The sequence below is a fragment of the Gobius niger genome, assembly GCF_951799975.1.
Source record: "Gobius niger genome assembly, chromosome: 17".
Lineage (NCBI taxonomy): Eukaryota > Metazoa > Chordata > Actinopteri > Gobiiformes > Gobiidae > Gobius > Gobius niger.
Window position 1 is genome coordinate 23,591,646 of NC_136868.1, and position 21,989 is coordinate 23,613,634.

The following is a 21,989-nucleotide window of genomic DNA, read 5'->3' on the forward strand; positions in this document are numbered from 1 at the left end:
AAGATATCTTGGTTTTGTTCATTATCACGTTTCTTGTCAGGCAATGATGTTGCCCCACTCAAACTGACAAATAGTTATTGATTGTATGACCTTTGTTGTAGACCCCAGTGGCTCACCTCACAGGCCCATGGACTTATGATATTCTATTTACCCAACTCTTTCCATCTCTTTCTATTGTTTTATTGTATATTCTTAAACAGCATTACGAGATACTACGTCATTTGTTGATCAAACCTTTATTTTATCTTTAGCAATGTGACACAATGCAGAAGGAAACACTGCTGGTTATACTGCTACAAAACAGCATCATGTTGGTATCATAAGCACCAATCATTTATGCAACATGTCCTGAACCTGTGCTCCATTGACAACTCTGGAGGAGGTAGTTTTACTTTAGAATGCACTGTAAAAAACACCAAATACAAAAGATGCCACGATGCCGGTGTGGCTGCCCTTGCGTTTTGACACTGAGGTAACGGGAGCTTTATTTATTGTAGCCACAGCTCCCATTGGGATGAGTGATGGAACACATCTACATCTGAGTCGTCACCCAAGTGCATGTGGATTCATATCTTCCTCTGTATCATGCTCACATGGATGGACTCTTCCCCTTTGCTCAAAACTCTTTGGATTAAGCCTGGTGGGTTTCTGGTACAGCCTAGGCCGGCGAGAAGAAAGGCCCGCAGTGTGCTGGAGGCTCTGAGGAGGTGGGGCTGCATCCACTGACAGGACGGGGGTGGAGGAAGGAGAGAGAGCAACCTGGGTGTTCCATGAGAGTGGACCTCAGGGCTGTTTTGCTTTCTAATTCCCCTCAGCACTGAACAGCAGGGGGGACTGGAGAAGAGAGGGATGATGAGGGTAAGAGAAGCATGTTTTCACACCAAAGCGCACAGGCGGGTGGGCCATGGGAGCCCCTCAGTGTCACTGATACTCATGTATGAAGTCAAGAAAGTTTAAATGACTACAGATTGCGCATTTCATGTTACCATTACATGTTATCATTTAGTAATGACCCACGTTTATTATTTCAAAATAATTTCAAGAATAAAGCAAACACAATTATAATACAGCATCACAATAATACTATCTTACAACACTGTGTGACATCATACCATTCCCATTAGTCTATGATTTACTATTGAGGCAGAAGAAAGCTATGAATTTTTGGGTACAATTTGCCTTGAAATGCCCAAAATGCAGATTGACGTGGTTTATGGTCAATGTCTCTAATTACTGGGTCTACAGTATCAAACGGTCAAAGTATTTTTCTATCACACAGGTGTGATTGTTGTTTACGGACTTTAGGCCACACCCAGTTCTTCACAAAAACAAAGCAAACTACTGTAAGCTGTGATTTTCAAAGACTAATGACAATTACTGAAACTGGGAGAAAATATTGGATCAGATCATAATACTGTTTGCTGCAGTGGCAAGTATCTATACTTTATCAAGCATCGCAATACTTTCGATACTTGTGTTTGGAGGCATTTTATCCTGCACTCCTTTGTTTTCCAGAAACAGCACTTTGTTACATTTTCTGTATCTAAGATCACTGTGTATCACTGTGCTTGTCTTTGGGACTGATTTAAATGAAGAACCTTTTTCAGTACTTCTGCCCACCATAATGACCTCTCCCCTGGTGAATCTACCTCTCAGGTGGCCACACTACCATGGGCTGCACCCCCGGTCTAATTTCCAAGCAATCCCTCATCTGGATCTGTTTGACCATCCGAGCTCCCAAGGCCACAGGAAATAGCTGCAGAGTTTGTGGACCTCATCCCTGGGGCTGGAATTAGCAGGTGCACCAGTATTTGTTTCAGCTTTCCTTATTACCACCATATTACCAATAATAAACATATTCCAAGGCCAGATGGAGTAAGATCGCTTTGTGTTCAAGGCAATAATAGAAGAGTAGTAGTCTTTCTGCTTTTGAAAATGCAGTGGCTCAAGGTAGAAAACCTCAAATATGTGAAAAGATTTTGCAATGATCACAGTCATCTGGTGCTACCTCTCCTCACTAATGACGGCCATTTACTTTAGCCTCCATTATAGCAGGTAGATCTTTGCCATCTTGTTCTCATATTACCTGGTCTGCCCTTAAGTGAGTCATCAAGTCGTGAAAGAGTTGTAGAAAGGCAGTTTAATGGCACACAGGGTCATCTCGGAGGAGCGAAGGTGGGAGGTCAACTGTTGCCATAATCCCTAACTCCAGGTTGAGCCCATAAATAAGAGGCGAGCAGCTGGGAGAGAGGAAGAGGTAACCGGTCTGGGGGGAGGGCGTATTTCACCTGTGCAGGAAACAAAGTTGACAAGCGGCAAGTTGTTCCATTGCTGCTTTTATACACGCCAATATTAGCACCTCCAGTGGTTCAGAGGAGCAGTGATATTGCTATAACCACTATAAATAACAAATGTACTTTTGCTACGATGTGGGTCCGAATTCTCCTGCTTTTCAAAGAAGGAAGGTGCTGGCTTGCTTTTGCCAGTATAAGGTTATTTGTTTCTGTATTCTTCAGTGATACTAAACTGGAATATACAGTATTTGACAGTAATAGTAGACATCCAGTTTCCCATCCAGGCTCAATTCATGTCTGTGGCTCTAGTGCATGTGCCTAATTTATTTACACCCCTGAACCTACATCTATTTGGTCACACTACATCCATCCTACAAATCTCAGTCTTAGCACTCGCCTCGGCACAACACATGACGTAGCGATAAGGCCACATTCCTGAGAGCACTTTCATTGATAAACATGTTTTGATTGGCACCACAGTTCCGCCGCAGACAGAGGAGCTGCAGGATATCAGGAGCAGCAGAGTGACCGACTGTTTCCTGTATAGACAGGAAGTGGGGGCTTTTATGAGGGCATTGCATTGATTTCCTAGAATGCCAGGTCTGGGAGTGCAGCGAAATAGCACCTTCCTGTTGAATACTTGAAGCCATCTCACTCAACGGTGTAGCAGATGGTGTAACATAAAATAAGGTCTAGGAGGTGCACATTTTTGTTGTAAATTAATACATTTTCAATAGTCAGCAATTCCTTGTTGTTAAGTAAGTGACTTATAGGGATTATCGCACTTAAAGACATCTGTGTTGTAGCTTTCATCTAAGTCTTTGGTCTCCACACCCTTTCTCTATCTTTGAGCTGAATTTTTGGTCTTAAGTTGCTACATTTACTATTCACTGGGAAATGCTTTGAGGAGCATTCCACCATATTAGGACGTCCTGTACTAAGTGATCTCTCTTGAGGCTCTCTCCATCCTTCTTTCAGTGTTCTCCTCCTTCTCACTATCCTTGCTGCATCCTCCCTTGCTCTATTTCTTCACACCTCCTCTACCTCACGTCTTTATCAGAGCACATCTCTCCTCCCCCGGTTCCTCTGCCCTAGTTTGAGGCCCAGACCTATATGTCCTCCCTCTCCTCCCTGTGTTAGCCGGTGGTCCGTGTATAGCCCCTTAGGGATTGATGGTATTCTCCTCCACTGTGTCCAGCCAGGAAAGATACAGACAGAGTTCCTTTGCTTATGTCGACTTTTTTTTTTTAATCCATCCCCAACTTCCTTGGATGCTTCTTGCTGTTCTACATTTCCTCATACGTGCTGATAACTGTCAGTACTGCTGGGCTTGATTCCAGGAAGGTCAAAAACATTACTCGGGAAAGATGCTGTGTGCTGTTTACATTCTCGGGGGCGTCTCCCCTCCCCATCCCGCAGGTCAGGGGTGAGAGGTGAAAGGGGAAAGGCGAGGTTTTTGGACTGCTCCTCCTGGAGGATAGGAGCCGGTGGCGGGGGTCCCCTCAGGTTCAGCCCCTGCCGTTTAGTCTGAACTGAGCTGGGCCTCCTTCTACTCCCCTCCTGCACATCTGGCTGCCCCCACAACGCTCATTTGGAGGGAAAACAAGAATGTTTTTATTTCCCAGGAGAGAAGAAGAACTCTAGAGTGAAACTACAGAGTAAAGGCACAGAGGCATCTCGGGCTTTTACCTCTAGCTGCTTTACACTTCTCTTAAGCCAGTCATCTACCGGTTATATGATTTGAAATTTCCCAATTGCAAAACATTTTTTAACTGGTCTCAATATTCCTTGCAATCTTTCCACTGGGCATATTAGTTCTGATAGGTTTAAGAAACAATTTTCTTTGCTTTTATGCTTCTATTTGCTGCGATCGCTTCCACAGAACAACATTGATATGGCAATTGTTACATCAGGCCGTCGGGTTGAATTGTGGACATACACGATCTTGTGACTCTAGTTTCCATTGGAGTCAGATATGATCAAAACAATATTCATGCATTGCCTGCTCTGATAGTCCTTGCACACGTCAGACTCTCACAGCTGGGCCCTATTACAGGGGTGTACAGTAGCCCTCTCCAGCCCTCGCCTGCAGCCTCTCTGTGGCTGTTATTGGAAATGTAGCGCTGCTTCAGGAGCTCGCTCATACTGGATTTATATGACACAGGTGCACGCTTTGGAAAGCGCAGATGCAGATGCACGCACGCACACACTTACACACCCACTATGAGGCACGCGAGTGGTCCAGCCCGCAAAGACTGGATCCAATGTCAGCCACTTAATGTCTACAGCACTCACAAGACACAACACACTTCAGACGCACTGCAATGTGTCTGAACCGCTTAGAGCTGTGTCCAAACCAGCCCAAACAGTATCAGCGCAGTCTCTCATTTTTTCGCCTGGATAACCCCATATGATTCTGATTTTGGACTTTGTGGATTGAATATGACAAAAATGTCTTCAATTTTAACTTAATATATTTTCCTCTTTGCCCTCAATGTCTAGGTTGTGCCTTTTGTTCTGGGAATATGCCAGGCATTTCCTGTGTGCACTATCCTAGTTTTCCAATAAGCGGGAGGCCTGAGGTATGCACTGGGCGTGCTGGGTTCTGGCGTTCCTCGATGGCTCAGCGCGTATAGGAATATCAGCAGAATATGGTTTCCCTCTGGAAAAAGACAAAAAAAATTCCAGGACAAAGCTGCCAACACAGCATTAGACCTTCTTAAAATCTCACCCCTTTATTAGATTCAGTTGCTACTAACATCTGATTTGAAATTAATATTGAAGGCATTAATGATTAGACGACTTAGAATGCCACAATATTTGTCACCCTTGCTGCTGTCCACATGCAATGCTGTGTTGGACATATGCATCTCGTCAGTCTGTCCTGTGAAGTTCATCCCTCTATATTAAAAGGCAGAGGGCAGGAGGCTGTGGCGCCGCACATGGTCCTGATTTAGCCTGTTAGAGCTGATCACATCTTTACTGAACTGAGAGGTCGACATGTTTGACTCTCTTTGACTTGTATCTTCTGTGTGTCGGAGCAGTCAAAGCGTGTGTTGCATGAAATTGGTTTATTGGACCCGAGGGCATTGTGTGCTCGAGAATCCGAGATGCGGTTGTAGCAGTGTATCTGAGCTGTAGATCATGATGTATGGGAACAAACGCATACATCTGTGCACATTTGTATTGTTGCGTATATCTTCCTGCACGTTGTTAGAGGAGACAGGCCAGTGAAGACATTAGAGGCCACAGACACACCGATCACCCTGATATTCATTCACTTGGGCCAGTTTATTCCATGTCTTTGGATGTTGTAAAGTAGCCCGAAAATACCAACAGATTCACGAACAAGCCCACCCAGATAGAAACCATGGGTCAGTTGCATTATAAACTTTCATATTTTTGTTTTGTTTTTTGTATTATTATGTAGTTTCTGATCTGGTCGGCCTGGAGATATCTCGTCCTCAACTTTAAGCACAGTCACAGTTGGTGCTTGCCCATTTGTAAGGCGTACACAGCTTTCACCAAAGCCACAGCCTCCGTCACCACACCTGCATGATGTCATGACTGCAGGTGGTTCCCAGTTCCTCAGTATCCGTGTTTATTCGATACCTATCTGTGCCTGTTTTGCATTGTTGTTAACTGGTTCTGTGGGTGTGCACTTAAGCAAGAAAAGACAGAGAAACACAGTGTTAGATGCTTATCGACGCGGCCTAATCACTACCATGTGTTTTATGGCCACTTGCTTTATTCATCCAGGCTGTTGCAATCCAAGCAATTAGTCTCCTTTGGCTTTCACACACAGGTCCCTCGTGTTCATCACATAAACTGTCCCCCTGAAAGATGACCTGGTCCAGTATAGGCCTACTATAGTTGCTCTCCTCCAGCACCCCGGGCCTTTACTGCTGTAGCTAAGGCGGCTCACTCGGTGGTCCGCAAGCCTGGGAACTGACCGCTCTGCTCAGAAACACACATACACACTTCCAACAGGACCAGATTTTCCCCCGGATCGTGTGTCCTTTGTGCAGATTGGTCTTCTTTCATTTTTTTTAATTTTTATTTTGGTTGAAGGCAGAGCTGCTGATTTTGAGATATAGTTTAATTTGGTGTGCATGATTACTTTGACTAATTGGCTTTTAACAAGACCAGATTGTAATAAAGCAGGTCTTTACCACCCACCCACGAGGCCTAGCAAAGGTTAACCTCATCCAGATTCGTGCTCAGTCTTTTATGTTGCCCTCTTTACTCTCTTTAAGCATTAAAACACGATCAGCTTTGTAGCCTAGCCTCTGTGGCGGTTATTGTAGTTTGAGTGAATATCTGTTTAAACAGGTGCAAACAGATGACGGATTTACTCTTGTCCATTTTGCATAATGTGTTTGCTGTCAAAGTGCCAACTAATCGTGATTCCCGTTAGTTTCTTAGTTATTTGTAGCCTTCTCTTAAATCCTTTATTTCCTTCACCTGAAGAAAATGCGCACTGTTAACTTACTGTTGATTTAAAACATAAATTGGAAATCTAATTAAGAAACTTGGCTCACTCTCATTGCACTTTGTACCAGTTGTTATTAGGGAAATGAACCTAGGTAATTATGCGACTATAGCCGTATTGCAAAGCTATTGACAGTGCCATTTATAGGATGTAATGGAAATAAAAGAGCCAAGCACCAACATTGCCAGACCATTGGTCTTGTTTTGTCTGCTTGTGTGTAATACATGCAGTCCAGTGCACTCTCATGATGATGGAAGCTTTTATCGGCGTTTACGGATACATAATGCGCCATTGTTGCCGTTTGTGCCTCGCTCAATCTGCTGCCTCCTTCTCAGTCTAAACTGTTATCTTATCAAAACAAAAGATTCTTTGAATATTTAGATTGAAGGAAACACCCTCAGGCCGCTGTGCTTGTGTGTGTATGATAGGAAAGAAAATATTTCCCACTGTGTCTTTGCTAAGAGTCTGCCTGAGGGACATTCAGAACACTCCAGACGTTTGTTCTCTTCTGCGCTCGCTGCCAACTGTCGCTGCAGCACAGAAAGTCTTTTTGTTGTGTTTGGGAATTTGGAGCATGTTTAGATTCACTGGAGTCATCCCGGCCATGCCCAGATGCATATTTGTTATTCAGATAGACAGTACTGCGATGCCTAGGCATGAGGACATAGGAGTTATATGCAGAAAAGATGTTTGTACAGGTTGCATTTAGGGTTGTCGGCTCGATATTTATTAGCATTTCCCCCTATCTGAAGCAAATTGAGTTACATTATTTTTCATGTTTATTGCAGCTTTTGTGGTAGTTTAGGATGTGAGCATGCACTTTTAGAACAAAGGTTTACTGTCAGAGAGTTGACAGTATCTCATATTGTTAGAGTAAATAATATTTTTTATCGCAATTCCTGACTCAATATCGAACTTCAAATTTGTTATCATGACAGCCTGATTTGCATTGCCTGCTAGAGCACAGTTACATGAACATGATTCCCCCTGGAAAAACGTCCTAGTCATTACTGTAATGTGTGCGTGTTTGTGACACACAGGTGTAGATGAAAAGCAGGAAGTGTTCTTGTTACAGTTTTAGCCAGTAGGAAGCAACGTTGATATGCTGTGTGTGTTTATTAACCAGAGTTTTCGAGTCTGTCAGTATTGAAGTATCATCATTAAATGCGAAGGTATCAAATATTAATCTCAAACACTTTTAAACAAGAGATCTAAGTCAGACACAAACACAAAAAAGCTCTATATAAATGATTCCAGTTCCACACGTGGATAAATGAAGAGAAGTCTGTTCATGCTGGACAAAGACATCCTGACGGCATGTGCTTAACACTCCACACGGTAATGTAGAAAACAAGAATATAACAGGAAACTGAGACGTTTTCTATCGATAGTTAAAGCAATAAGCATTTGCTGTGCGCTGAAACCCTTGCCCTCGCAGACACGTCTTCTTCTCTGGAGGAAGCGAGCTGCCCGCTGAGATGCAAACATCCTCCAGCGTGTCCCTGTGCTGCTCCACAGGAAGTTGTGGAGCAGAAGTGCAGGGGCAGAGTTAGTGCACCCTCAGGCACCATCTCTGGAACGCATCCTTCAGTGTCACAGGCGGGTAGCGGATATGTGAGAAGATGAGACTTAGATCATGCAAAAGATTGGAGCGCTCTTTGGAAACTTCTCATGTTCATTATAGCAAATCACTTTTTTTTAATACCGGTGGAGATTTAGATTCAGTTATATGTTCATCCTTACACAATACATTTTGTGTAGGTCAAAGTTTTTGTTTTAAACGTGGTTCTTTCCAAGACTAGTGATTTAGTTAAGTGGAATTCAATTAAAATGTCTACGGAGTGATTGGAAAGGTACTACTAATATCTGACATAATGTATGCCCCAATACTTAGGGTTTTCGTGTTGTTTTGTCAGTTTGCAGATATTATTTATCAGCCCTTGCCTCAAAGGTGCAGAATATCGTTTACTGAAGCATGCATTAAGGGGTTTCACCTACAACATAGCTCTTCTGTTTGGCACAAAGAAGAGATCACTACATTACGTCGAAATCTTGTCACTGATCTTTGATTTAGTGCTACTTGATCAGGATTATATACACGGGCGTTGAAGCTTGCCTTGCTCAATATCTATAGGGAATTATGATCCATGCTTAAGGGATGTAAAGCTGCCGTCACATGACACGTCTATCTATCTGATTCAAGTTACTGTCAGAGATTGAGTAAACTACATTGGAATGATCGCTGCTGAGTGAAATGGTTTGTTGAATACAGTGCTCTACAAGATATATTTTTTTTCTGGACACAGTAGCCATAAGAATTGGAGCTCCAATCCAAACTCGCTCTGTGTCCCTTGTGTTTGCCACAGCCGGGTTTAGCGCATCTGTTTCCTCTGCTCAACAAGTGGGGGCACTACAGTCTCTACACACGCTCATGTTTACACCAGCGGTCTTATCTGACTCACAGGGCATGTTGCAGGACCTGTTAGAAACACATCCCTGCCAGACGGCCTGAGTAATCGCGCCTGCCAGCTCGATGTGGTTGACCATGTGTGATGTTTTGATGACTCCAAGCCCCCGTCCTTTTGGGTGTCATTTGGCCCTGAACACTGCGCTAAATGCCCGATGTTATCGTGTGTGTATCAGCCCCCTCCTCATATCGGGTCTGCCCTCCTCACTGATAGCGGCACTATACGTGGCGGTGCACTCGCTGAATGGGTGGAGGCTACAGTTGTGTTGTTGATGAAGATCTTTGTTTGTGTCATCGCTGCGAAGCCTGACGGACACTGCCCTCAACTTTATCTGTGTCTGACCTCGTGGGTCTCCTTCCGCTGCATATTGCATCAACATCCAGACTGTTTTCAGGCACTAATTCAAAACATGGTGAAATATACATGGGAGCATAATGTGGCGTCATTTAACTATCTTTTAAGTTGAGGGCGCTTATACAAGATCACCGCACGCAGTACACAGGGATTTGATGACGTAACGTGCTGAATGAAAAAGAAACTTTGGGCTGAAAACAGTGTGCTGAAATGCAAACACCGGGCGTATGAAGAGACATAACTGCTCCCTCGTAGTTTTTGTGCTCACGTCAACATTTTCATCCCTCACTTTAAGTGCATGCACCCTCGATCCCTGTGTGCTGCACACGTTGATGTTGTATTTGCGCCCTCAACTTAAAGATAGTTGAATGACTTAAGGATTAAATAATTTCAAAGTACACACAAGAATCTTTATCGTCTTTTTTTATATACAAAATAAATCATTCAATGGCGAGTCAATTATGGCCTTTGTAATTAATTCATCGCAATTTATCATTTTTTAAACAGCATAATTTTTTGGGGGGTTGCATATATTTTTAGAGGTATATTTTAGATACTTCTCTAGATTTTCCTATGTTGTGAGGCCTGTGTGATCATTTTTAAACACATGAAAGACAATAGTATTTGATTTATTTCGTTGAATAGTCTTTTTAAATAAGTTTATGTCGGCTTAACTGTGTGAACAAGTTTGTTTTAGGCTTTACGTGGTCCCTAAGTGTCTGTGCCGCTGAAGTAAAATAGGATTAATTTCGGTTAATATTTTTAATTGCCCAAAACCTTGTGTAATGAATTGAATGTAATTAATCGGTAAAAGTCCAGGCACTAAAATAAAAACAAAAAATGAAGAAAAAAATGTGTCTTACCACTGCCATTTATTGTGATTATAGTGTATTTTTCCTACATTGTAAAATTGTACAATTAAAAGTCACTAAATGAATTGTGCCAATATCAAGGTATTAAGTAAGGGATAATGTATAGAACGCTGGTCATTATCTGGAAAATAAGTACCGACAGTCAGACTCACGCTAACTTCACGAGCAATTCCCACAACTTCTCTCGCAGTGACGGGGACAGATAGTGTCGCTACTAAGTACGCGCGGAGTGATATGAAAGCACGAACTCCGTTGCCATTGGCTGCGGTCATTATTTTTCTCAGAGGTCCTTTATCAGAAAATAATGACCGGTAGAACGTTGGGAAATCCCATTCAAATCAACGAGAGAGAGTTCTACTTACATTGTGAAGAGCCGTATAATAAATGTCATTAAAAATCACTACATTTTATTCAAACTGGCATTAAATCGAAATATTTGGGGAAATCATGACACAACAGGTTGTACTGCATCAGTTCATGGAAAATACCAACATGATGGTCCAAAACATTAAGTTGCAGTTTTGGCTGAAATTGATGTAAAAAAAAAAGAGAGAAAATTTGCCCATTTTGTCCAATTCTCGTTCCTCTGTTTGTGACATTGAAATGTAGTATTTGGGCATTAAAAAGCCTCAACTAAGACCTGTTCCCAAGTTTGCAAGTGCTAACCCAGTATTTTAGACCAATACACTCATATTCTGAAAGGTTTATGACTCTTGTATTGGTTTAGCACTTTATATTTCTATACGTCTTCACTCAAATGTTAATGTTCCTGAAAATATAAAATTTAAAACATAAATCACGTGAAAATCTAATGCCATTTCTTAAAATGAGCAGCCTAGTTTGTGCAGTCATTTAGAAATGGCTCAATATACCAGACAATCTGTAACCAGAGGCCACGATCTGCTCATGTATCGCAAATGTGCAGCTGACACCTGATTCAATGCCTGAAACTCATTTCTGTCATTCATTTTGATATCAGTCGGCATGAACAACATAATCCTGTCACATGAGCTTCTCACTTAGCACGGTGTGTGTGTAACCAGTGTTTGCAGGCTTTTTGTGCATCTAAACGTAATAATTACTACGTTGTATGATTTTTCAGGATGACTGATGTTATGAAACGGGAACCTGAGGCCACCAGTAACAAGTTAATGTAAAAATGTGTTCCCGGGAAGTGTGTGTGTCAATGTTTATGAGGAAAAAGTTGCTGTTTGTGTACCGTTGTCTCCCTGTGTCCAAGCTGCAGCCCCCAGATAACAGACAGGATTTATCAGAAGGATAGAAGGGGATTTTTATATCTGTTTTTCAAATATTTTGCTGGGCCCGGGTTTACATGGTGTGAAATTGATGAGTGTGCAGTTTCCCAGCTGTCCCCAAAGACCCTGAACATCTCACAAGCTCACCTTTGTTAAGACTTTATCGGTATTGTCCCAGTACATGAGACCAGAGCAAAAAATCACTCTATTTTTAATGGCACTACTGTTGTTATGTTATCCTTCAAGATCTGGAGTTCATTATTTGCCTTCAACAGTTGTGAAATGAACTGTGTGGAATTGATATATAGGAGGAATTTAAAAAGTTAGTGTTTGTTGATTGCAGCAATAAAAAGGCTCTAAGTGCAACTAATCAAATCAACATGTTGACAGACTTGGACCACATCAATGCACTTATAAAGGCTTATAAAATGTGACTAATTACCATTTAAGTTTATAGTCCGCACCTCAGGGAGATGTTGGTTTTCCACCTGCCCAGTCTGCACTATAGGGACAAAGAGAAGAGAGTGATTGTACATTTTACAATCATGTACCCTTGTTCTTGATTGCCCAATTCATCTTTGAAGAAAGAAACCTTATTATCTTCTTGTAAAGACCCAATCAAATTACATTTATTTAATTGTATATTTTCTTGTATCTGGAATGTTTCTTTGAAAAGCCAAGGGTCATTTTATATTAAAAAAAAAAATGGCATTGAAGCATTAAAGCAGTACTAAGTAACTTGTTTATCCTAGAAGTCCTTTTCGTAGTCCCTCTGGGGGTAATGCAAGTGTTAATGGGATGATAGGGGATTCTTTCATCTGCTCCGGTGTCTCTGGTCAGAAAACCACATTTGCAACTTTCCCTGCACCGGGTCGGAGACGCAATACACACTAATGGAATCACAAAGAAGAAAGCTAACAGGCGAACGGGCAAAGCTAACTGCAGGCTAGCGCCACTTAAACAGTATTTACAGCCAAGTTTGAGTGAAAAAAAAGCTCTCTATGTAATTGGATCTACAATATCCCTCTTTTCCTTTGTCTTTTCTGTCAGTGTAGTATTTACTCTTACGGACAATTAATGAGTAAAAAAAAGCAAAACTTGCTATGACACCTGCAGTGGCGCTTAAGGCCTCTAGGGGCATGAGTTACATAGTACAGCTTTAAAGATTATAAGGAGATTTGTCACCATAATAAGTATAAATCACCCAAAATAATAACAAAAAACTGAGCAAGACAAGTTACTGAGAAAGCATGGTAGTCTATCAGGCTCTGAGTATGTTTTGCATTTCACAGATATGGGCAAACTTTTTGACCCCAGGGGCACTTTGGGTTTTTACTCTTTGGGGTTTTCGAATGAACACAACATAGACTGTAATCGCCTGAACTTCATAAAACAACATGAAAATACAGTGGCCTGCATCTACATATTACTTTTCTTTATATCACTGATGTCGGTCTCCTTATTTAGACAATGCACCGAACTTCAATGTGGTTATTAAAACGTATCCAAAGGTCGGATTAAAAAGCCTTAGTTTGCCCGCCCCTGGCCTATTACGAGAAACCACCCTACTGTACTCTCGTTTTAGACCTCAACTTTCAAGCTCCAATTTCTCTGTTAATGCACACATTTGTCACGCCGTAGGAAGTCAGTGTTGCCGTGCTGCTCTATATGGTGATAGATATAGAAGTAAGTCCAAACAGTGAGTGGCTCTGTTAAGTTAAGCAGCTTGGCCCCCTGCTGTCCTTTACTGATGTTTGCTTTTCTTCCTGTCCCTTCAAAGACACCTAAACAAATCCGATGTTATTCTGGTCCAGCATCAGTAGCCTGTCTGCTATCGATACCCCCTCTGACAGCGCAGACCGTGTGTGTTAAATGTGGGGCCGGGTTCCGCACTGTAAATATAGTCTCAAATGTTAAAGGACCTATTTTAAACACCTTTTACATCCTCTTCAGTCCCTCGACACCGACTATTCATAATTCAGCCATACTGGGGACGGTATAGTAAGCAGCCCGTATGCTTTTTGGCTGTATGTGTGTGTTCCTGCCCCGAAAATGGTAACACGCCCACACCAAATGAGAGAGCTCCTTTGAGAAATGTGTTTCTCATGTTCTCACGGTGTAAAAATGACTATGTCGCTGAGCTCCAGGAGTCTGCAGTTCAGAGTGCAAAGGGAGTCTGACCAGTGTGAAGTGTCGGTGGGTCGTGCGTGGACCATTTATGTCAGTTCCTTTGTGTGTGATGGAGTCTTATATTGTGAATGACAGAATTTAATAGTGCGTGTGTGTGGACTTCCATTAGTGTTTGTCAGTACATTCTGTAAAAGAAGTTGAGTCTAAGGTGTGTACTCGGTGGTACCCTGACACATCTGATGACTTCTTTGTTTAACCTCTTAACCCCCGCCTGAACCGAGCACATTTTCTCCAGTTTGGCTTTTCCCCAATCTAAAAGCTTCCTGAAAAAAAGCATCAAAAGAGCGACAAAAACGAGGATGGAAATGCAACAAAGATGACGCAAAGAAGCGATGAAAAAGCAACATAAAAAATACAAGTGACAAAAACACAACACAAAAGCAACGATAAAAGCCATGAAAAAACAACAAAAACAGACAAGAAATGTGACGAAAACACGACAAAAACGCTTCAAAAATGTCACAAAATTGTGAATGTAACAAAAAAGTTGTAATCACTTCTGTAGGCTTTAGCTTTCACATGAGGTGTTACACTGTTGATCTCCTTTTGGGGAGCTTTTAGATTGGAGAAAAGCTGTGCTGGAGAAAATGGGTTACGGTGGGGGTTAAGAGGTTAATCGCCAGCAACCTGTACTGTCGAGCCACAGCTGCGAAGTCACAGACTCGTCCAGGTATAGCAGAGATATAGTCCTCTCTGACCACCAACAAATCTCATCCTGCCCATCTATACTTTAACCAGTGCCACAGACACTAAAAGAACAGTGGCTGAATGTTAGAGATTTATTTGCCGTCAAAAAGCCGCCGTGTGCCAATTACAATCCATGTTGTCATGTGTTACCGATTGAAAAATTCTCCTTGGTCCATTTACCACACTGACGTTTTTATTTGGCTGTGGTTTCAATTGAACGCTGTATCCGAGCTGGTGAAGTGTACTGTTTGAACCGTGCAGTTTACTCTGTGACTGACTGGAATGTCCCTTCCGTCTCAGACTTGTTGACCTTGCTCTACAGTCTTTTGTCCGTGCACCACTGTAGCATCTTTTGAGGTTAACCGCTGGATGTGAGTGTCGGCCAGCTGAGTAGTTTCATATGAGGACAGGCTACGGAGAAGGTGTGGTCTCCTCTGTGCCATGTCCGAGCAGCCATTGTGCGTGTGTGTGAGTGTGTTTTCAAGCTGAAGTCAGACTGTAAATATAGCACGGCCCCGTCTTCAGCCTCATGTCCAGACGTTTGTGAGCGAGGGGGGAAAAACTCAGACTTTTTTTGGTCAAAATGCACCAGGGTGAAGAGGCGGAGGGGGAATGAGTAAAGGGCGGGCGATGGGGAAGGGGGCTAATAATTTCAGGCTTCTCTAAAAATAGCAGTTTATGTAAAAAGAAGGAAAAAAAAGTCTCTGCTGCTGAAAATCACAGCTCCTCAGCAGCCGTTTGGATGATGTGTGCTCCCCGGGGTGGAGCCTGGGAAAGTAAGCTCGCTGCAAAGCAATGATTTGATGTCAGTTACGGTGTCATTATGAAGGGCTAAGTTACACGTTTGTGCCCAATCTGTTCACCCAATGTTTCAAATATTCTTTTAACTATGCGTCTTAAGAGCCCATTTTAAACTGATGTGAGTTCTTAACCCTTTTTCTTTATTACAATGAGTCTGTCTCCTTCTAAAGAGCTCAAAACTCTTGCTGTCCACTTGCTGCTGTCATGATGTGGTACTCCTCCTGGAAATATCATGGAAAATTTACTTTTTTGAGCTTTGAGCCATGATATAATGTTCGCACAGTTTTGAGTAATCCTCGGGGGAAAGCTGTTAAATGTTGCTGTTTCTTCTTCTACAGTGTTAGCCCTTGTCTCTGTACTTGCTCTGTACATCCTGGATACAGTTGCATCATTGTTAAAACCTAAAACTATCCTCCATAATCAAACATTGTATTGTTTCTGAGCCGTCCCACCCTTGTGCTGAAGCTCAAACCATGCCGTAAATCGAAACTGAAAGTATATTTTTTTAATAGGTTATTCCTAGTCTTTGCCAGCTCTTTCTTCTGCGTTTTATTGTGACTGTTTAACCTTTTAACCCCCAACCTGAACCGAGCACATTTTCTCCAGTTTGGCTTTACCCAAATCTAAAAGCTTCTTGAACAGTGTCAAAACAGCATCGGAAATGAGGATGAAAATACAACAAAAAAAAACGTTATAAAAGCGCCACAAAGACGCACCGTAAAAGCAACAATAACAGAACAAAAAAGTGTGAAAAAGCAAGAAAAAAAGGGATGAAGAAAGCAACAAGACAAAAACAAGACAAAAAAAACGGCTAAAACAACACAAAAAAGGAATGAAAACATGACAAATATGTGTCAAGAACGATGGTCTCTGATGTAGGCTACGTTAAACTAACTCACTTTGAAATCCTCAGTGAACGGGATACTTTAACACTGTTTGTTGTTTTTACAGAACTGTTTATTACCCGATACGTGATACGGTGTTTATCCTCTTTATGAAATGACAGGTTTCCTATCGACTGAGCTGCGGGCACCTTGGCAGATGTGTGCGAGGCGCGGCGTGTGTTTGACGGGTGTCTCCAGGACAAAGGGTTTCTTTGAGCGCAGAGTTTCGAGAGGAAGCTGTCAGGCTAATCCGCTCTTTGGGGGTTATTCTCCAACCATTGAATTCCTGCACAATTTATCGTTAGTCATTTGTAATCGCATGAGTCGACAACACAAACTGGTGCAGCGTAAACTTATCTAATCTGAGAATCGTAAAGTAACTGGAATCCACCTTTTTTTGCAGCAAGACTTACTGTATTAGCAATTCTGACTTGTCCAAACAGCGAATTGAATAATAAAGCCTTGCTATTCATGTTCAAATTCTTAAGATGCCAAACATGCTCTTCTAAGATCCATAATTAATCCTGTATTAGAGTCTGACGCACATGTTTATAGTAGAGGTTATCTGCTCTCATTCTGGTCATGCTGGAGTCATAATTTCAATAGTATTTGCCTAAATCCGGCACAAGATGGCTACTTGTGATTGCAGTTCATGGTGTATCCGGGAAGCACTAAGCTTGATTGATGTAGCTCCTTAAAAGACATCAGCTGATAACTCCACTCCATGACAGAGGGCAAATCCTATTCACATATTTGCCACAAGAAACGATACGTTGTGCTCACTTTTATAGACCATGGAAACAAGATTCAGCAGTCGGTTTAAACATGAGCCGCTAAGCTAATTCAAGGATAACATTAGGGCAATTTGTGATTTTGCTTTGATTGCGATTAATCGTGCAAACCGATAGAGCACCTTGATCTTATAATCTTCAGGCAAAGCTTTTGGTTGAGCTTGTTACGTTTCATCCCGCGACTCTCCCAAGGCCGCCTGTAAGAATACACCACCCGCAAGTATCCCTCTATGATCTCTCGTGGTCTTTGAAATCAGACTTGTGCGGAACGTCGATTTGTTCGCTAAAACCAAAAAAAGGACTCTGCATAGATCTTGGTGTGTTTTATAATTTGCGAGGGAAAGTGGGGTTTTTGTTCAAGGCATTTACCAACATGTGGAATTGTGCACGCGCTCACCCAGAGGTTAATGGCATTAGCAGACTAGTAATTGTGGCCTATGGGTTTCTCAGCCACGCCACAACAGGGGATACATTAAGTGTTTACTGTAAAGCCGTTCTGCACATCACTTGTAATTCATTCTGTGTCAGTGAGTTGGAGCAGTCTGGAGTGAGAGAAACTATGCCTCTTCGGTTTGTTGTGACCTCTCCAGCAGTCGGCAGGGCCCATTTGATTTGCATAAGGGTTTTCCCCCGTAGTCTCGCGCTCTATCTTATTTTGTATCTGTCAAGGGCATATGGAAATGATTATATGTAATACTCAGAAAGAGGCAGTCATCACAGTGAAGTGTTTCAAAATCTCTCACAGTAAAACTCCCACACTTTTCTGGAGCAACAAGTGTCCAAGGACTTGATTTATTTGGATGTTAGAGTAAAAAAAATATTATTACTTTAGAAGTTGATGTTGTACGTTTGCAAAGCAGGGCCTGTAACCCTGTGATTAACAGGTAAATAGAAAGAGTAAAGAAGAGTATAGAAGAGTAAATAGAAAATCCAAGTTTTTATTCTGGAACTCTATGGTTCCAGAATGTTGAACCTTAGAGTAATCTTTGTTTCGGGATGGAAAGCCTCAAAAAGAGATATTAACCTCCACTTAGCAGATATTTCCTAACATATCAAGAATTTTAGTGCAAATCATAATTTGTAAAAGCCGTGGTCAAAGGTTTTGATCCACATCTTTCAGTTTACATTGAATTACTGTGATTTGCCGATTTCAATTGTTGTCCTCTTGCTTCACTGTCTTCTTGTATTGTGAGGCTATAATCAAAATCATCAAATATAACAATGTGAAAAACAACATCCTTTGTCTGAAAACAGGGCTGTATTTTTAACCATTTAACCATCTCTACACTTTGGAGCACAACAGACTGAACTCCTCTTGCCACCAGGTTTCCCCTTGTGGGTTGGGAGGCATAATTCAGGCAAAGGGGTTGGGTGGGTGCGTGGGTCTCTGAGGTGGAGTTATCCCAGTGTTCAGTGGGTGATGGGGTCATCCCGTGGCCATGTGAACAGGAAGGTGCAGGTTCAACAGTGGAGGGACCAACCTCTGGGCTGTTTATCAGATCGCTAATGAAGCAGAGCCGTCCTGAGAGGGCCACGGAGGGGCAAGGCGAGGGCGAGAGGGGAAAGGTACTAAACGAAGACTGGAATGGGTGATTTAAAGTTGAGAATATTAACAGAAACAGTGGTTTACTGTATATGATTGGGCTGCAGTTTTTGAATGGTGGCAATTACGGAATATCTGCAAACAACAAAATAGCCTGTCCGCTCTTGATTATGTATATTACCTGCTGTAAACCTTAACACAGCATTAATCCAGATAATCTCTCATACAATATGGAATACAATGTATAGCAACAACCACTTTCCCTGGGCCGATAAAGCAAAAAAATAAAAAAGAAAGTTCCCATATTATTTATGACATTTCCGTGTTAAACATTAGCAAAGGCCATATCACTCAGCTGCTGCCATAAACATTTTCTCTGGCTACAAGAGAAGCGGTCCAGTGTTCCCCACTCCCATCATCACAGCCCTAGTGCACTACCGGCTTCACATTCATCAGCACAAGCACTAGCGAACAGGCCGACTTCATTACAAGTTCAAATAATCAGACAGTCATATCCCCAAAACAGGCACTGTGGACATATCGCTGTTTGATTTTTGAGATAATTAATCCTGTCAACATTTAAGACAGAGAATTATTTTAAAATTAATTATTTAAAATGGAAAGAAAAACAATTTAATGGATTATTGGTCGTGACACCATCAAACCATTACTGTAATGAAGAAAGTTGTAAAGGAATTGTTGTTCTCGTGACAAAGCAGTTACTTGGTTTGGTTTTGACTAGGCCAGTGCCGTGGCAGATGTTTGCTTTCTCTCAAGTTTGGATCTTTTAATAAGTGTTTGTGAATACATTTGCACACTGATTCGACAATTCGAAAATTGCCTGAAAAGTGTAATTCCACTTTGTGAGTAAATATTTAATTCAGCTCTTTGTGAGGTTTATCTAGATTGACAGCATGACAAATGTGCTTTTCTGCAACTATTTAACTTCCCCTGTCAGCCTAACGAGCATTAAGTGTGGAAACAATTGAAAACACAGATTGTGAGCATACTGCCCTCGATTGGTTTCCTCCGCTGTCACTCACGCGCAGAGGTGCCATTTTGTCTTGTAGTGTGAGAATCTGGTTTGTTCATCAGGGGTGAGAGGTCGCAGGTCAGACTCAGGGGAACCATCAGCAGTGAGCGGTCAGGTGACCCCGAACGATCCCGAGATAGGACGGCCTTCACTCCCCAAGGACTGACATTCAATCACTTTGTGTCTGTGCGTCTATAAGCAACGTGTGTTTAGCCTGTGACACTTTCTGCCTTTCCGGGAATCCTCTAACTTTCTAACAGTTTGGTCTTCCGTGATATAAAGAGATGCTGCAGCCATAGGATTGTGCTGATATAATTTTTTTCCGATACGTTGCCTGAGCTCAGTGTTGCTGAAGTTACTACGTGTGAATACAAATAACGAAAAAAGAAAAAAACAACAGTTCTTCTTTAACCCTAAAGACTAAATGAAGGCATAAAAGAGTTAACATGAGTTCTTTGTTTATGATTATTTGACCTTTTTTTGGGTACTTGCTGATACCAATATCAGAAAAATTTGTGGTATCACCATAAAATCATTTGGTATTAGAATAGTCCTTAAGGCATATATATTCTTGCTAGTGCAATATATTCAATAATAGTAACATATATATACATAGCTGTGCATTCAAACCACTATTAAAGGTGCATTATGCAACTTTTAATGTTGAAAAAAAAAGTTGATATTTGTGCGTATTTGACCTTGTAGTGACCCAGTGGCTGTATGCGTGGTCAGCATCGAGCCTTAACTTTCCATCACAGTGGTCTGTAGGATGCTTTGTAGGTTATTTTTTTTGAGAGCAGAGAAAACCTACTAATCAGTTGATCCTGCAGCATCCTACAGACCACTGTGATGGAAAGTAAAGGCGCCATGCGGACACTGGGTCTCTACAAGGTCAAATATGCACACTTTTTTTTTTTTCACATAAAAAGTTGCATAATGCACCTTTAAAAATAGAAATGTTATTGTTTTGCATTCAGGATAGAAATTGTAAGTTCATCTACATATAGGATTTTTTTTCCCCCTTCTAACTTCCTCTGTCATTTGAAGTGCATTTTGTCTGTATGTGCTCAGACTGGACATGACAAAGGTCAGAAACATTGACCCCAAGGCTTCAGTTCACCATAAATATTGACGCACACACAGACGCCCTTGTTGGCTCTGAATATAGTGCTGAGCCATTAATGGACTATCGTCTTTCACTGGGGCTATGGGGACTAAGAATAAATGCGGGGGAGTTGAACATTGGCTGGTTTTAGTGATATGAGGTTACTTTTAAATATAGTTTTGGAACATGTCTTTGTCATAACTTGTGTGCGCGCGTTTGTGGATATGTGTGTGTGTGTTTTGATGAGTGCCAGCAGTGCAGTTAGCCTCTGGGACTCCTCTGTCCTCCTTTCCCACAGTATGGGTCCCATGAGGGCGCTGTGGTGACGTCAGGACAAGAGGTACAGGCGGAGGGGTTGCCGGTTCACTTCCTGTCTGTCAGGGCAGAGTTGGGCAGTGTCCAAAGTGAGCGTCGAACTGTCTTTATGATGTGTCAGCTCTTTGACCTCTCTATCTCTGTCTGTTTCAGGCCATGTGGCTCATGCTGCAGCAGGAGGAGCCGGAGGACTTCGTCATATCCACCGGAGAGGTGCACAGCGTCAGGGAGTTTGTGGAGCGCGCCTTCTCACATGTGGGGAAGACCATTGTGTAAGTTCATACAGGCCTAAACTAATGTTTTCTTGTAAGAGTCAGCACTACAAGCTTGTGGACGAGTTTGCTGTTATTTCCTTTCCTGTGTGCAACGTATAAAAATTTAAATGTCCGGTAGTGTTATGCTTTTATCGCTCTTACTTGCCAAGTGCGGCCAATAAAAATGCCATAATAATTGTATTGAATATTCAAAAACAAAACTTCCCCCATCTGTTTCTAAACTCTCTCACTCACAACCAGTTTTTCTTTACCGACAGGTCCATCTACCAGCAGTTCATGTGTTTCTTCATTTTGGCGCCTTTCTTTTGACTCCCTTTCTTTGCTTTGTATTATTCTGACATGTTGGTCAGGGCCTATGTCCAAACTGAAAACTGGTGACATGTTTAGTCTTCCCAAGGAGTCGGAGAAAGATCAACACCTTTTTTTCTGTCATTGCAGCTGGGAGGGAAAAGATGAGCAGGAAATTGGCCGATGTCAGGAGACTGGAGTTGTGCATGTCAGAGTAGATCCCAAGTTCTTCCGCCCTGTTGAAGTGGTGAGTCTGGGATATTTTTGTTTCTACTTTTCACTTCCTTTACTGTAGTGTTTAACAAAGGAACAATTACTGCCTCAAAATGAACCAAACACAT

The 21,989-nt window shown here is 41.9% G+C and overlaps 1 protein-coding gene across 1 annotated transcript in view; it reads left to right on the top strand.

Annotated features, from left to right (window-relative positions):
• gmds (GDP-mannose 4,6-dehydratase) overlaps nt 1-21,989 on the top strand; it is a 119,585-nt gene that overhangs the window by 72,082 nt on the left and 25,514 nt on the right. The window contains exons 8-9 of the mRNA XM_079575070.1: nt 21,239-21,357; nt 21,799-21,895. Coding sequence (XP_079431196.1) covers nt 21,239-21,357; nt 21,799-21,895 — 216 coding nt within the window. The remainder of the gene's footprint in view (nt 1-21,238; nt 21,358-21,798; nt 21,896-21,989) is intronic.